Raw genomic sequence first — 17,310 nt, 5'->3', positions numbered from 1 at the left:
GGATGATATCGCAGCCAGCAATGAAGTAAATGAATTCTACTGTTGACATTACTGGGATCAGGACTTCATGGGAGCAACTGGGCAACAAATCATATTAAGAGCAGTGTAGTGGTTTCAGTATTTCTAGCTACATGTGTAGACCACCGTACAATCTTAAAAACCTTTCACTTAAATATTTTGCAGCACGTCTCTGGGTTGTGATGTAGATGGTTGTTTTGTGGATACCTACATGAGAAGAATAAAAAATGCGTACCTAATCTGACCTTTTTATTCTAGTTTCCCCATTTGAAGTAAATACTACTTAGTGTAGTAAGATCACTGTTAAAATTGAGATTAGAGACATTTTAGCTTTTATTACTAGCATCAGTGCACTAGATAAACTCCTACCTATTTTAAAAATAAGTGTGTGAATATATTGTTAATCCTAGCATTCACTGGACTTATTAGCAGTTCAATGTTGAGTCACAGATCAGTTGAAATGTACTGTCACCTTTAGCCCTGTATTTTTTGCCAAAAATCATGAACCTGTCCCAGAAATATTATCATCCCTATATTATTCACATTTGCTTTCTGAAAGATTTTAGCACTGAGTTTTCAAGCAAAAATTTTTATTTTTTTTTTACTGCTGTAAAGTCAAGCAAGCAAATGAGAAAAAAGATGGCCCACATTTAAGTCTAGATTCTTTGCATATGGTTTTTCAGTGTACTCGCTGTATGAAATTTTGTAGTAATCTATATATATACTGAGTTAATGTTGATGCACTGCACATTTTTTTCTTTTAATGTCTGAAGTTAAAAAGATATATTATGCTTTTCTTGCTTCTGGGATGCTAACCTAATAGAGATACTCTTTAAGTCCTGCCCTTGTTAAATATTCAAGCAATTATTCACATAGGTAAAACTGAATATATTTGGTCTCAGTTATTAAACAAGCTGATAATAGTGGTCTAGGGGAATTTAATTCCTGATTGTGGTATCTCTAGTTAAAAGTATAGATCAGACACACTTAGTGTTGTTAATTTTTTGCGCAAGTTCTTTGTTGATATTCTTTCTGCAAAGGAGCTTCCCAGGACATGACAGTGAATAAATCTTCATTATTCTTGTAGCTTCAGTCAGTTAGCTGTGCTTTAGTTGGTTCCTTATCATGTCAACCGTGACCTTTCTATACCAGGGATGAAGATTCCTGATACAGAAACGGGATTAAACAAACAGAATTGAAACTGCCTCTTATTTATGGCATAATATCTTATAGGCTTAAACACAATTTCACCAAAACTACTCATCTGAAAATAGATGATAACGAAAACATAATTACGTTACATTATGAGCGTGCATTTTTAATGAACAGAAGATTTTGTGGCTGAAGTCAAGACTTAACTAATATTTACTAATACTTTTTGTAATTGCTATCCTCTGTGCATGAATTTACTACCTGGATTGCTTAGAAAATGTATTTATGTGATTTGATGCTCAAACTATTTACAGATATGTCACAAGGCTTTGGGAGCTCGGATCTCTAGTTAGCCTTCCCAGTAAGTGTGACTGCTTGCTGTTGTCTCCCCTTTCCTGCTTCTTACTGCAAATAGAAGCATTCCATTTTGTGACGAGTTTAAACAAAGGATAATCTTTGTTACTCAGTTTTGTGGTATGAAGAAATAGACCATCTGAGTTGTTTATCTAGTTCAGCTAAGAAAGTAGTTATATATTTTGAAAGTTTAGATGTTTTAAGTGTTCTTGGCCTAATACAAACATTGCTTCTACCTCCAGAACTTTTCATCAGTTATCTTTCCACCATCGGAGATACAGCATAACATGGACTTTTTTGTTTTGTTTTTTCCTTTTTTCATTGCATTGCTTCCAGCTTCAGCGGTTGTGGCCAGCAGCACAGTTCTCTTGCATCACTTGACGTTATGTGGCCACTGTGGAGGAGAAATTGGATGCAAATTTTGGTTCTGCTCTTTCCTCTCCACCCCCTTGCCCCAAATCCCCATCTTTAGGATTGCTAAATCCTGTGGTGTAATTTAGTAAGAGCAGTCCCTGTTGAATGGCAGAGATTGTATCCTCTAGCCAGTACAGTCTGTCGGAGCTACTTCCTGCTGATACAATATGCTGTAGAGTTTCTGCTGAGAAGTACACATACTGAAGCTGGAGTCTGGACTCAGTCTTGAATTTTCTAAGCTTGCTTGCTATTAAGTACTATGCATTTATCTTACTTTTTTTTTCTTGTTAATTTAGAAATCGATCAGTAAATGTGATTCAGATGATTGTCACAGAATAACATCTCACTGTTCAAACATGCAAAGACATAGTTTATTCTCATGCAATGAACACATTGCACTTTTGGTGTACAACACTTGGACAAAGTCAGTGTTACGCTGCATCTGTTAGTAGTTACATACGAAATAAGGGTGCATTATAGAGGGGTAAAATGCTCTGATTTACGCATTTGTTGGTACATCCCTACAATGAGAAAACTAAGACTTGCTTGTAATATTTATTTGAGAAACTTGTACCCTTAGGAATTCATGTTGTTTTTTTTTCCTGCAGTCTTCTCATAATAGAATTCTAGGGATGTTCATCTTTCATTTACATTTGTTACATCCTCAGAAATGATCACGATCCATCATAGTTCTTTATACAACTGATTGTGCAATATGTGAAAAATTATTTCTGGTTTAATCTTGAATTCATTTTGAATTAAGGGTTATTTTGTATCTTTGTCATACATTATATAAAGAACTTTGCTCTGTAACTGAAGAGCTTCCCACTGTCTGGGTGTGTTGTCTGCTCTGTTTTAGCTTTATTGGTATTAGTGCATTGGAGTCCTTCCTTGCTCTTTGTATGCAGAAGTATTTGAGTTTTATCTTTTAATCCAGTTTTGTACCCTAGGAACTTCTGCTGTGGTGATGCTCTTGCCTGGCTGGCTGCAGTCAGTCTAGGTATCAGTAATTCTTAAGTTCAGATTGTACACTGTTGAACAAGAGAAGTCAGAAACGCACATCAGAAACAACTTAATCTACAGTTCCAGCCCTCAGACTTTTGAGTTCTTCTCTCTTCCTGTCTAACTGCTAGTAATTTTGTCTTTTATGCTTTTTCTGATTTGTACACAAGTCTAAATTATAAACCTATGAGTGGTTCCTTTTTTGACCCCTTCTGAGAAGCTGTTACAATACCAGTAAGATCATACTTTTGAAAGTTTTCTTGACATAAGCTGTGAAACAAATCTTCCTGCTAGCACACCTGTATCTACACAAAACCTTGATGGTGTAGTTACTTACTCATTGCATTAGTTTCTTCATAACTTTAACTATCAGAATCTCAAAGATTGTCTGAAATTTTTCCCTACTAGCATACATTCCTTTGAGTTGTTACACTCCTAAATGACAGACTTATGCTTAATTCAGACAAGATCATAAGTTTGTTCTCAAAATGAGTTTAACTTGCTTAAATATATACTGGGCATAAGACTTTATTAGATTTCAGGGTTTTCTGAAACAGTGTATCAAAATTTAATACACTTCTAAACCACTTATTTAAGTAGAGTGACACATTAAGAAACCTTGTATGTGTTAGGAGACTTCAAACGGGTGTACTGTAATTAACATGTATCCAAGAAAAACATGTGCATCTGTTCCATCTCTGCCTGCTTTAAGCTTGCGTAACTTTTATAATTCAAGCTTTCTTAGTGGGCTCTTGTAAGATAAGTCTTCAAAGTCTTTTTGAATTTCAAGTAAATTATATCAGCCAACTGTCGGCTCTTTTGTTTAATATGCTCAAGAATTTGAGTAGATTAGTGATGCATGGTTTTTCCTTTGCAGCAGCTGTGCTTGTTTGCCTTTATTGTACAGAATCCACTGTGGGACTATGTATTTTTATTGTCATTTCAACATACCTTTCTAATACCAAAGTCTGTCTCACAGGCAGATAAGATAAAAATTATCACTAGTTAATGCATCTTCATCAGAGCTTTTTGCTACCTATAATGTCAGCATAACATTTGGTAACATGGCACTAGTATTATGGAACCAAAAGCAATTTTGCAGTAGCAAGTGAAATCTTGGTCAAGGAAAGGATATGTATTTATTTTACTGAAGACTAAGTGCAACTTTCAGCTTTCTGTGATCTAGTTAAGTGCAAGTTTTTGCTATTGACTACTGTATTTTGAGTTGCTGTTGCAACATAAAATTCCTTGATGGTCAACTTTTTAATGCAAAAATTTGTGAATTTGATAGCAAGTCTTCTAGAGTCTGAAATTATTAAGGAGTTTGATACCAGCAAAAAAAAGGTCTTTTGGAAATCTGGGAGGGTAGGAGATGGCTGGCAGGATGGGTATATATGTGTATATATATACATATGGCTGAGAACCCATTTTAAATCATCTAGATGTTGAATTAACGCAGCTGGAATCATGAAGACTTTCATTGGTTAAATGTTAGCGAACATGTGCATAAAGTAATGAATTATTTGTCTTATGTTTGTTCTTTTTAGGGCATGAAGAGGAAAGTGTGTAAATTTCTGTTAGTATGGGACTATACATTCATGTCAGTTTCTTTTTTGTCTCTGTATCATGTTGAATTTTCCTAGCCTTCATATATACTGCTGCCTTATGTGTTGGTCTATTTTGAGGGTAGTTAATACTCAATGAAGGTTTTGTAGGTTTGTATGAATTATATTTTGGGAGGAAAGCAGACCAACTTTCTGTGTTCATTTTATTCTGATGAAAAGATCTAGTAGGAGAGCTTTCCTTCTCAATTATATATTATAATATCGCTGTACTTACCCTGTATGTCAGGGGCAAAGTTTTCATTATGAATATATACTTTTTTGAATGTGAAATATACGTAGTGTAGATTTTTGTGATGGTGAGAAGAAAGGTTTGACTGATTCCTCCTTCATCTTTTGTGACTGGAGCACACTGTGATGTGTCATGCTTGATTAGTGCTGGGTATGATAATCTTAAGGGGCTTCAGAGAAATCATGTATGTTCTCCATCACCTCAGAAGTCAAATGTTTTTTTTTGTATCTTAAATTAAAAAAAATATAAGTTAAAAAAAAAACAACAACAGACAAGCAACCAAAGGAAGAAATGTCTGGCAAAGGTAAGGCTAAACTAGCAGCCGAATGCTAGTAATTTACAGGGCAACAAGATTTTAGTTCTATTCTCATGCCTTTAAAACTGTCCTGCATGTTTTCTTTATATCATAATTTTATAAAGTGTTGAGTTTTCTACTCCATTTGGCTGTTAATTCTGAGTTTGAGGTAGGGTAGACAAGAAGGAATTAATTTCTAGGTTAAGATTGTAACATTTCAGATGTTTTTTATTTATTTATTTTTTCAATTATTGCTAGCTGGGAGCCAAGCAGGGAGCATCAGACTCACAGTAAATAAAATGAAGAAAGCAGCCTGAGATAGGCTTGTCTTATTTAGTCTAGACAGTACTTTCCATTTCAAACATTGCTGGTTTCATTTCTGATTACTCTGATATCTGATTACTCATATCATTACTCTGATACATAACATTCCTGGTCTGCTATTATCAAGCAAGAAAGCTTTTTTTTTTTTTTTTTTTTTTTTTTTTTTGATGGTTAGCTGGAAATGTTTGTTCTTCCTCTGCAATGCTCTTGTAACCTTTTTGTCTACTGTCTGTAATTTTGTTTGTTGAAAAAGTGGTTAGGCATTTGTTTGACATTTGTCTTCTTTATACTGTAGCTATGGGAATGTTTTATCAAACTTATTGAAGTTAATGTCAGTTTTGACCATTTTGTTGTGAACTTCCACACAAATTAGTGATATAAGCCTACGTAAAGTCTTAATTAGTGTTGTCTGTTTCATGCAAAATATAAAGACTGAAGCTAGAAGTTGCATCTCTTTAACCTGTGTTAGGGGAAATATTAATACTTCAGTATTTTGTATTGCAACGATGCCCAAGGACTCATCTTGGTTGTGTAATGTTCAGATGTGCAGTAAGCAGTGTGGCAAAGCTGGGAAGCCAGAAAAAAAAAGGGGGGGCGGGGGGGGTTTGGTTGTGGTGATGATTGTTATATGATTGTTATTTATACATGAGAGCTATTTAACTCATTAAGTGTAGTGGCTGTGAGTTTAGTATGCCTTTCATCAATGCCTTTAAGTCCTAAAAGCCAAGTTTAGTGTGTGTAAGGCCTACTTTGAGTATCCCTTTGTCTGTGGTAGCAACAGAGCACCGATTATTTCTAGTGGCTTTAAATCCTGAGTAGTTTATAAAGAAATTTTTATCATGCTACTTGTTCTTTAATTTGGATATTCAAACAGTGGGACAGTCAGTGCGATTCCATGAGCGAGTTTGCTTTGAAGCGGGGGTCCTTGGTACAGCTGATGTGAGTGTGGGTATAGTGCAGGGGTTCCCACAATATGACAGGTGCATCATGAGGAACTCTAGAGCTCAACCTTTCAGGAAAGGGAAGAAATGTTTGTGCTTGCAGGCTGGGTGGAGAATAATTTGGCAAGTTGGCACCAAAAATTGTAGCACCAAATGATTTTCAGGGGACTGTAGTAGAGCTGCTAACATCTTTTCTAAAAGTATAATAGGTCCTGGGGTGATTCTTGAACCAGTCATCACAATTAGCTTCACAATGTCCCTTTTGATTATAAACTAACATCTTTAAGAGCCAGATCGTGTTGTGAAGAATTTGAACATCAAAAGAGCAGTCACAACAGAGGGTTCTCATAAATGCTTTGATATTTGACCCTATCAGGAATTAGACTCAAGCAAGACTAGTCAACTGGTCAGATGACTGGCAAATATGTGCTGCTAGTTAGTACACATCCATGCTAGCAATGGATGTCCGATGCTGAGCTGTTCTTAAACATGGGGAGTACTTTTATGCATACCCTGTCTCTAAAAGGTTGCTGCAATGCATGCTTCTGTACTATGTTGACTTGTGCGATCATGGCCTGCTTACACATCATGTGGGAACAACTCACTCTCTTATGTCCAGGCACAGGGGTGGATGGATACCTTGGCCTACAGTCTGTAGAGAAATGAGTTTGTGCAGGAAGGACTGTATTGACTTGTTTAGGAAATCAGTCGTTATGTAAACAGAGCAGCTTTCTCTTCAGGTTTCTCAGTTTCCTCTCCCCTTGTTGAACCTGACCTCCACCAACGCTGATGCCTCTCTTTGATGTGATATGTGGAAAGCTTACAGACAACACTGAAAGTATAGTATTTTCTCTTAATCTTGGAAAAGGACTTCTCCTGAATATGCTGCATGAGGACTTTATTTGAAAAGTTTGAGTCCAGAGATGGTACAAAGAGTTAATGTTTCTGTTTGTCAGAGTATTAACTTTCTGTACTAACAAATACATTTTTCTAAAGCTGATCCAAGTTGATAACAGACTGTGTAGGACAAAGCCCTGTTATCTGTTCTAAATACAGATCCACTGGCTACAGCAGTTACTAAGCATCCTCAAAAAACATAACTAAGGAATCAGACTCTAATTGCAGGCAGACAGTTCTGGAGTCATCCATCTTGTTGCTCAGCTGAACCTTCCTCAGTCTACTGCTGTGGGGAAGTACTGCCCATTTCTTCTTCTGAGGGCAGCTATTTACCCTGCAGAGCTGTGATTCTTTGAGGGACAGCTGTTATAAAGCCCATAATTTTCCCGTGTTTACACTTCATTGACCAAGCAGTCCCTCAGCTTAGAAGAAATGCTCACAGCATCCCACTCCTTTATGCCTTCATTTGGTAGTGTAATCTTAATAGCCACTGTTACTAAGTTTAGTAGTTGACACTATTCTCTTGAGAAACACACATCTCTGCAGTATGATCTACACTATCTGCAGCTTCTTGAAGGATTGCTATTACTGGATTTATTAATGAAGGTTTCCTATTACTACTTGCTGGACAGTGAAACCATGCAGCCCAGTGCCCTGAAATAGCTTTCGGTTTCATTGCATGTGGCTAGCAGCTATGTGGTTTGCTCCCTTCTTTGTTTATTGCTGGGTGGTACTGTGGAGTGTGGGAAGGCCAGTTTCTGTGTTAGCAAAGAAACAGTTCCTGCTGCAAGTGGTATATGGGTAAATAACCGTGGTTTCTGGGAATAAGAGAGGGGAATTCCTGCTAAAAATTGGCACGGTCTTGTGCAGTGAGGTTTTAGGGAAGAATCTAATAACGCAATTAAGAAACTGTGATTGTCAGTGAGAGAATCAGTGAGCTTGAATGAATGATCTTGTTTGACAAGAAGAGGAAATAGCTTAGCTCTGAAGGGAAGCCGTGTGGTTATGGGACATCTGTCAGAGGTGTTCACTGGTGCAGACAAAGAGAAAGTAAATGGGAAAGTGATGTGAGCTGGGAAAGAAAAAAACTCATCAGAAGGAAAAGGGAAGAGCAAGAGAAGCAGTGTTCTTATAGCTAGAGGGATATGGTGGGGAAGGAAACTGAGTTTCAGGGTATAGTGGGAGATTCATCTGGGTGTAGGTTTTACTTTTTGCTCCTGGTATGCAATGACAGTTGCACAAAACAGAGATATTTGATTGCAAATGCAGTTTCTCTGACCAGGCTGGAAAGCTATGTGTGCCAACAAACCTGAGCTCCAACTCATGGTTTTGAGTAGGGCATTTCTCCCTGTTCTCTCAGATTTCTTCCCATTTTCATGATACTTCTTTATCAAAAACGAGACTATATAAGCCCTGTAGCCTTCATATGCTTAAGTGTTTGTTGAGCTAACAAGACAGTTAAAATGCTAAATGCATGAAAAATTGGGTGCTTAATTTAAAGTTGGTAAGTTTTCCAAATTGTCTTTTGAGAACTTGGAGTACAGATGAATTTGTCTTAATTTTTATAGCAGTTGGTTTAAAGTCTGACTTACTTACATCACTGTGTCTGTTCTGTTTTGTTTTTTTTTCCTAAAACAGGATGATACCACTTTCATCTCAGACACTGATGATGAATCTTCATCATGGCCAAACACAGGAATATGTGATCAAACCCAAGTATTATCCAGTAAAAAAAGTGATTTCAGGAGAACAATCCACTGAGGGCTCATTACCACTGAGGCTTGGCCAAGATCAACTTGCGTCATCTTTTCAATGTAAGTACAATTGCAAAAAGTGTACTTTAAGCCTCTTTTATTTAAGGTCTTGAAAATTTAATCTGTTCACCTGAATTACGGTAACACAGACCAAAACAAAACGTATGTTAATTATGCAAGATAATTCTCAGATTAGCAAGTGCTTCAGTATTCAGCATTCTTCTGAGAGATAAAACAGATTTCCTGGATAAAAAAAAAAAAAAAAATTAAAAAAAAAAATTGAACCTAATTCACTGTTGGACGGTCTTAATGCTATTTCTAGATGATAGTTTTTCCTTCAGATTAAAGGTGCTTTGTGAACGTTTGTTGAAGTGGGCGTAGTTGGGAGTGTAGTCAGTTTAGGATTACGGCTCCCTTCAATATGATGGATACCCTTCTTGGAAAATTGGAGTCTAGGACTCTTATTAGTGACTGTTTTTCTCTATATTTAATTTATTATGTGTTTATGAACTTCTGCACAGTATGAAGGCTGCACTACTGCCTCTGCTTTGTATTTTTTTATTTTTATTTAAAAAAAAAAAAAAGATTACGTAGATTCCCAGCTTGTGGCCTTGGCTCATGGTCCATTGTGGGGGGAATCTGAGGACAAGATTTGGCTTGAAGGATGAAGAGCTTAGTGAATCGTAGGTTAGGCGTTACCAACCAGTGTCTGCTAGTTTGATTTGGAGAAAAGCTCCTGCAATTAAACAATGAGCAGATTCACATGGAGAGCTAAGGTATTCCCAGGCTACTGACTGCTACAGCACAGAAAAATATGTTCTGAGAATGTAGGGAGGAGGCTTTTCTTCTAAATCTGTAAACACTTTCCTTGTGTGAAAATCTTTGCATTTCTGTATTGCGTATCTTTATGCTCTACCCATTTATACGTTTAAACATAATGACGGATAACAAGAATCTTGGCCCTAATAGGGAGAGCAGTGGACATCCTCAGGCCTTTAGGTTAACCTTTTCAGAGCAGTGAAGCATGCTGTTTGCAAAGCATGCCATCTTTTTCTCAGAAGTTTCTAAAAGGTTGACACTGCGTTGTCAACATCAACCAATAGTCACTTTTGTCAAGAAGGTGCCATTGCTTTTCTTCGTCTGTAATTTTTCAGTATAAGTGGTTATCAGTGTTGGATTGTGTCCCTTTCTTCTGACTCTTGCTAGGCAATGAGCGTATAAATCCCAGGGTGCATAGTTCTGTAGGTCCTTGGGGTGAATGATGTTGGTTAGATTCTGCCAAAAAACAAACAAAAAAAACTTTGCTTTTACCCTTGTCCTCTCAGAATATTTGGCAGAGTCAACCTATCTTAGATGAAGTTAGTGTTACTAGCAGGTACCAAATTGCCTCTAAATACAAATGGGCTGTATGATATTATTTTTCTTTTATGAAATCAAGAGGAAATTACTCCATGCAGCTTATAATACAAAGAAGCCAGTGCTTCTAGTACTTTCTTTTCTTATTGGTTCTTTGCAGTATGCTGAGGGACATGAATCAGGGAAGGAAAACCAGGAGCTGAGGATGGAATATTTGTTTTGAAATCCCATTAAGCCCCTCAGTGAGTGATGGATTAGTAAAAATTATTAGTCCTTTATTGAAAAGACTCTGATACTTAAACACCCAAGGGACAGATAATTAAACAGATTTTTTTCTGACCAGATAATATCAGCTGTGAATGAAGTGTTGCTTTAGGGGTCAAATGCAGGATTAAGTCTGAGGCTGTTTGTGTGGTGGTGAAATTTCTGGTAATGAACTTCTTAGCTGTCTTGAAAAGTTGGCAGTATTAGCTTTTTTTCTCACTTCTACATTTATGACAAGGGAGTTGGTGACTGCATCTTCTGACAGAATGCAGTTTGAGCTCTGTGTTATTAGAATTTAGATTTTATATCCGTAGCCAGAACAGGAGGTGTAGAGCGTGGGCAGCTGTATGTGTTTTTGGTGGCTTCTGATTTCTAGAGGTATTTGGAATGGATTCCAACAATAGAAGATAGTTGCTCCCATAAAATTTACTGGTAAGCTTCAACTGTTGGTATTGTAATATTAAGTGTGTTTGAATTTATTACAGTAAAATTAGCTTAGTAAAATTTCTCTTCAAGTGTTCTGTGCTGTCCATCAATAGGCAGTCCCTAGTAGTCTTGAAGTGAGAGATGAGCTGCTGTGAATTATGGTGCACAGGACTGAAGTTCATTGTCAGGTTACAATGAAGAAATTGATGATAGAATGGCTGATGATCCCATGTGGTTTAGCCATTTAGGCATTGTGGAGATACCTGAAAAGGAGAAGGGAAAAAATGTAATAATTTTAAAAAGAAGCAAAAGTCAGGAAGTTAGTATTGAACAATTCAAGACTTTTATTTTCCACGCATTTCTAAACATTTTGTAGTATTAACATTGTGGCTTATTATGACATCTGTTCAAAGTGTTGTCCTCGAAATAAACTTGGATTTCCAGCTGTAGTTACAATTTATGTTGATTTTTCAGGAGCTTGGCAGGTGAATTCAATCCTGTGACATGAAATGGGTAGACTTAAAACTAGAAAAACCATCAATATTCAGATCTTTTTAGACAGAAGTACCTCCTGGTGGAAGGAAAATAAGTGTGGGCTAGTGGTTGGGAGCATAGCTTCCAAACACGAGTAGGTGCTTCTAAGCATCTTGTGATTCACAGACATGCAGTTTTGCTTGAATGGCCAGTAATAATGTTGCCAGATCACTGTTTGGAGGTACTGTAGAGAAAATGTTAAAGATTAGTCACATTTCAATATTTTTTTAATTCAAATTAATTCAGAGTTCCTTCTGATATGCTTACTATGGTGTATTTTGTCAATTTCATTTCTCTGATAGCTTTCAGAATGTAGAGTGTATACATATAAGTTAACAAGACAGCAAAATGGTCTTTTTTCTCATTTAAACTGATTTCTCCTATAAAGTTGTGTATCGTATCATGACATCATGAAAATTCAAGTAGTCAGAGTTTAAGTTTAGAAGTCAGAAATCAGGACCATAAATACAATCTCTCATGCATGGGATTGAATAGGACTCAACAAAGGATGTTGAAAGAGCTTTCTGATAGGATTGTGAAGCCACTGTCTGTTACCCCTGAGAATGATGGCTGCGTCTCCAAGAACAGATTAGGAGGAGCATGGAAGATCAAGGAGAGGTACAGTGCAGCTCTGTCGTGATAGAATGCTACGTAATGTTTTGGCCTTCCCAGTACAGAATGTCTCCTTTTCCACCTTGAGACAGCTGAGGATGAATTTTTAGTGGTGGTGGGCATTTTGTAATTCCAGCAGAATTTCTGTTTCTGAAATTGTATGCCCAGTGTTGCTGCCTGCATATATGAGCACATTCACACAGTCCTCACCAGGCTACTATTCCTAAGTGTGAAGTGATGATGCCACCAATTCCCAATCTTACAGGTGTGTTGTGAAAAATACATCACTTAGCACATGAGGCGACTGAAAATTACACTTGAAGAAAACTCATGAATTACAAAGAGTATCCGATAGCTGTAACTGCATTCTATGAAATAAATAAAACGTGTTCATGTGAGAAAGTTTTTTCCAAAGATAAATATATATTTAAGAAGGAAAACGGGTCTAATCTATCCTCTTTATTCAGGCAGATGATAGGAAATGCCTGTGAATTTTGCAATTGGATGTGAGGTTTGTAGAATTAAATAGCATAGGAGATTTTTTTTTTTTCATTTCATTTAGATGAGTTTTTTTGGTTTTCATTGAAATTCCTTATAAAATACATCAAGGAGACTTGTCTCTGCAAGAAAGAATAAAGAGTAACTTTAGATAGGAAATAAAAATATGTCTGGAATTTATGTAGCATGGATTACACAATGGTAAATGAATAATGGACTGCAGCTTTCTGCTTTGACTTAATGATGCATGTGTTCTGTCTTGAAGTTGGATAAGGCTGTGTGTATGGGCAACAGAACTTTAAGAGTCTGTCCATGGTTCTGCGGGCAGCACCATGCTCTTTCTCTGAAGATGAACCAGAAACAAGCTTTTTTACTTTTATGATAAAAAAATCATATCAAAGTGTTGTTCTTAACAACTGGTGCACTAAGTTGCCTCAGTTTTTATATCATTTTAAGTGTGTTTATGCAGTTGAAATATGAATGTGGAAAAAAAATGTTTCACATTTTACAACTATGAAGTAGAGATTGATCTCTTAGATTTTTTGCGTAGCGATAATGTTTGCAAGCATAGTACACTGATAACCTAGAGAAGCTCTTTTTAAGCTTATACAGAATTTAGCCAAACTAGTTTATGATGAGTTCTTAGGCTGATTTTTAGACAAAAACATGTGTTGCTTGGAGATTCCAGTTCAGACTATTTTTGTGGAACTATGCTATTCAAAGTTTACCGTGCTACACATCATAATAATACCATTTCAACACAAGTAAATATGGGTAAACTGCTGTTTTAATATTGAAAGCACAGGTTCAGAGACACAATGTGGTTCATGTAAATGCACCTGTGTGATATGAAATTCTACTGTGCACTCTGACTTTAGAGGGAAAGCTGTATCAGGTCTTTAGCAGATATTTTCTTTCGTTTTTCTTGGTATTTGTGAAAGAGTTCTACATAAACTACAAAATAATTATCTCAATGGCTCATTTTAACTAGAGCATTGCTATATGCGTACTAGAGTTGGACTCTGGTAACTTTTTCTAAAGCGAAGTTTTGAGAAATTCAGTGGTGAAGGAGGAATGTTCTGGCTGTGTTGTGGTTAAACAAAGTATGGCCAGCAGCATGAGGTGTGTAAAAAGAGAACAAAGAACTGGAAGACTAACAGGCAGAGGGGAGAGATCTCAGTAACTGAAGGACCATAGCACTGCCTATTAGAAGGGAATGTGGCATGAAATTCACTTTGGTCACTTGTGGAAACTGGCTTTCAGGTCATCCTGTGATTTACCTAATCAAATACAAGTAAGGATATGAGATGATAGACAAGGGAACAGGGTGCTGTTTGACTCTCAAGGAATTTTTATGCACATCATTATAGTGTGTGCAGAGTATCTGTTTTCCTTCAGGAGGTGGGAAAATTATTCAGGGGCATACAGAAGTGCTTAAGAAACAATTCAGTGCAGTCAGGGTCAAACAAAATGTGGTTGTTTTTTTTTTGTTGTTGTTTGGTTGGTTGGTTTTTTTGGTGACAGAAGCCAAACAATTTTAGTAAACCATCCTTTTCCTCTTTCTTATATAAGAACATTAACAATACTGCTATTTGAAAGTATGGAAATTTATAACATCCCTTTACAGTTTGTATTTGATCCCAGTGGGACTTGGAAAGAAGAGGCTAAAGTCCAAGTATAAATTAAGTGCTTTAACAGGTTTGACACTAATGCAGTTACCTGTATAGACTCTAGCAGCACATTTACTTTGTTTTTGCTTTACAAAGCAGAGTGACAAAAATAACTTCAATAATTGTTAAATAAACTAAGTCAACTATTAAAGACTTCAGGGTTCTTTGAAATCCTTAGAGATAACTCTACATAAATGTAAGCTACTTCTTTAAACATAGGAGAACTAGCAAGCAATACACTTTCTAAGTATTCAGAATTGTGTGTGTCCATATAGTGTTTACAAATAAGGGAGAGCCAGTAAAAGAAGAAAAAAAGCAAGCCCCCCCAAAGTACCATAACTTTCTACTTGGACCGGAAAACAAAGGAAGACATTACTTTCTGAGCTCACCAATAACTGAATGTCTACGCACAGGCAAGGGAATTAATCTAAATGTTACGTTCACCCATAAATGGATGATAATCCATCTGTGCTTTAAAATATGGAGGCCAAGACTGATAAGCAGCAGTGTGGGGAAAAATGTTGGAAAAACAGATCGGTGATCTGGCAAACATCATTAAAAACTGGTTCAAAATGTGTTATAGTTAGAGGAAAACAGGGATTGAGACAAATGCATCTCAACTGCTGTGATGAAAGATAATTGGCTCCAAATTCAAAGATTTCTTGAGAAGAAAGAGGGAAGAGACTTTCCAGAATTTTTTGTAGGGGAAAACCTCTAAGATGTGTTTAAAAATTGTAATTCAGCTGGGTAATATAGACAGATTGAACCCACACAATTAAATGTTAAATGTCCCTTAGCTAAGCTAATACAGGGGTTGTTGTGATAAAATTTTGGATACCAAGAATTAGTTCTGACTATTGCAAGTAGCTATGTCTGGTTTTACTCACAGGAAATGTGAAAGTGTTCTTCTCTGATGTCAGTGTCATCACCCATGCCAGAAGAAATGAACAAATGTAGCCAAAATGTACTGCAAGAAGGTTTTCTCATATCCAGTGAGATTTCTGAATCAGTGACGTCCACAAAAATACTGTGGACGTTTGCATCCCACCCTTCTGAAAATTGAAAGTAAAAAAAGATCTCTGCTTCATGTAGTGCTGAGAGAGATGGTTTTTAATGGTGATTCAGCATGTAGAGAGGATTGTTAATTCCATGATATTATGTACTTTATCACTGTTTACAGTTTGTTGACTTCCTTAGTGCTTTTCATTTGCTTCCTTTCAGGAAATAGGTTGTTAAACGGGTGTGCTTAGTAAGGTAATGTACCTGGAAATGGTAAACAATTTTACAGTGTTACACTTAAAGCTCGGTTTCTCATATAAGGGAGTTATGTATCCTGTGTGGGGGAAATAGTGTCAATCTCAAGAATTTGTTTTCCACAGAAATAGTGCTTTTCACCTGAAGTCTTGTAATTGTATCACAGGACATGGTAAAGTCTGATGTCCTGGCTGTGGAAAGAGCCTAGATAAATGGCCTTAAGCAAAATGGATAATTTGTGTTGAATTAGATAGGGTGGGAATGAGTCTCATTGCCAGTGTATAGATGTCTAATTCCAACCTTGAAATCATCCCACTGATAGATTGGATAGTAGTTGTTTCATTTATTTGATAATATTTGTGTGTCAGTGATGCTAACAATGTGCGCTCAGCTGTGCTCACCTGAACTGTAAAGTATGTCTGCAAGTTGTGTGGCTTGGTTTAGTACCTGCAGCAGTACCTGCAGCAGCCTCTGTCTATGGAAGATTGTTAGAAGTGGGCAGTGAAGTCCTTTCTGCTTCATTACTGCAGAAATGAGATGTGTGTAGGATGGCTTTCTGTCCTATATACAAAGATCATTATCTGCTCCTTAAAGAGACTTCAAGGCTTTTGTTCCCATATCTTTGAAAACCTTTTCAGCCCAGATACACTTAAGGTACCTAAGCATAGTGTTACTCGGAATGGGAGTTAAGCAGGGCTTGCATGCATGAATCTCATTATGGGTTGCTTAATGCTGGAGAAATCTGTCCCAAGCATGAAGCACAGTTGTGAATTTTCAAGCACGGGGCTCTAGAAGAGCTTAAAGTTCTTTTTCTAAAGCACTTCACTCTGAAAAAGGTTAGTGAGAGACTGGCAGCCAGACGGCCCAGTTCCTACTTACATAAGTAGGTGAAGCATTTGTCTGCCTTTCTGGATTTAGAAGGGCAGTCAACTAAGCCCTGTTAAAACAATTGATTCAAGTCAAGCTTCCCAAGGATTGCTATGGTGTAGTCATGGTGGGGCCTGGAACTACAGCCATAGTATAGTCCTGCTTCCTCAAAGAAAATGATGTAAGTCCTAGAAGAATTTGAACTGATCGCAGTCTTTTCTGTTCCATTGATTGGGCATAGGTAGTTTACTCCATGGGGTTGACTTATCTTACTGCTTCTACAAAAGACCTATGACTGATTAGAGGAACTAAAATTTAAGGTTTTTAGCACCATATTCCTTTGTGGATCTAGTTAGCATGTAATACCTTTGAAACAAATAAACCAGTAAATTTAATCAAACATATTTGAAGTCATTCTGTCAATAATCTCACATCGTGTTGCAGTATTTGTTCATTCCATCTGCATTTTTTCTGAAGCTTCTTAAACTACTATGTAAAGGGAAATCATAGGTATATTTGTTTCACTACCAACTATTGATTAGAGTTTTGTTTTTGTATCATTTTAAATGTGGGAAATGGCTGAAATCCAAGCTAGGTTGTTTTCTGGCCTAGGATGGCACTTACTGAATCTTTGAAGTGGTGGAACAGGCAAGAAAGAAGAAAAAGGTGATCCATTATATCTGCTGACAGAAATCAGATTTCTAACGTGTGCATAATTCATATGTATAGAGCAAAAAGTATCCTAAATAACCTGAATTCCTTTGACCTGCTCTATAAAAGCTGTGTCCCTAAGAGAATTTAGCAATGAAGGGCTCCTGGGTGGG

The 17,310-nt window shown here is 36.8% G+C and overlaps 1 protein-coding gene across 12 annotated transcripts in view; it reads left to right on the top strand.

Annotated features, from left to right (window-relative positions):
- The window catches only part of LTBP1 (latent transforming growth factor beta binding protein 1), a 164,943-nt gene that overhangs the window by 32,312 nt on the left and 115,321 nt on the right, over positions 1-17,310 (top strand). For all 12 annotated transcript variants that reach the window (XM_085543230.1, XM_085543233.1, XM_015857700.3 and 9 more), the window contains exon 4: positions 8,890-9,065. In XM_085543230.1, coding sequence (XP_085399356.1) covers positions 8,890-9,065 — 176 coding nt within the window. The remainder of the gene's footprint in view (positions 1-8,889; positions 9,066-17,310) is intronic.

The sequence above is a fragment of the Coturnix japonica genome, chromosome 3 (assembly GCF_054131305.1).
Source record: "Coturnix japonica strain WE chromosome 3, WE-NBRP24, whole genome shotgun sequence".
Lineage (NCBI taxonomy): Eukaryota > Metazoa > Chordata > Aves > Galliformes > Phasianidae > Coturnix > Coturnix japonica.
Note: the sequence above shows the minus strand (reverse complement) of the source record. Positions and strands in the feature narration are given on the sequence as shown.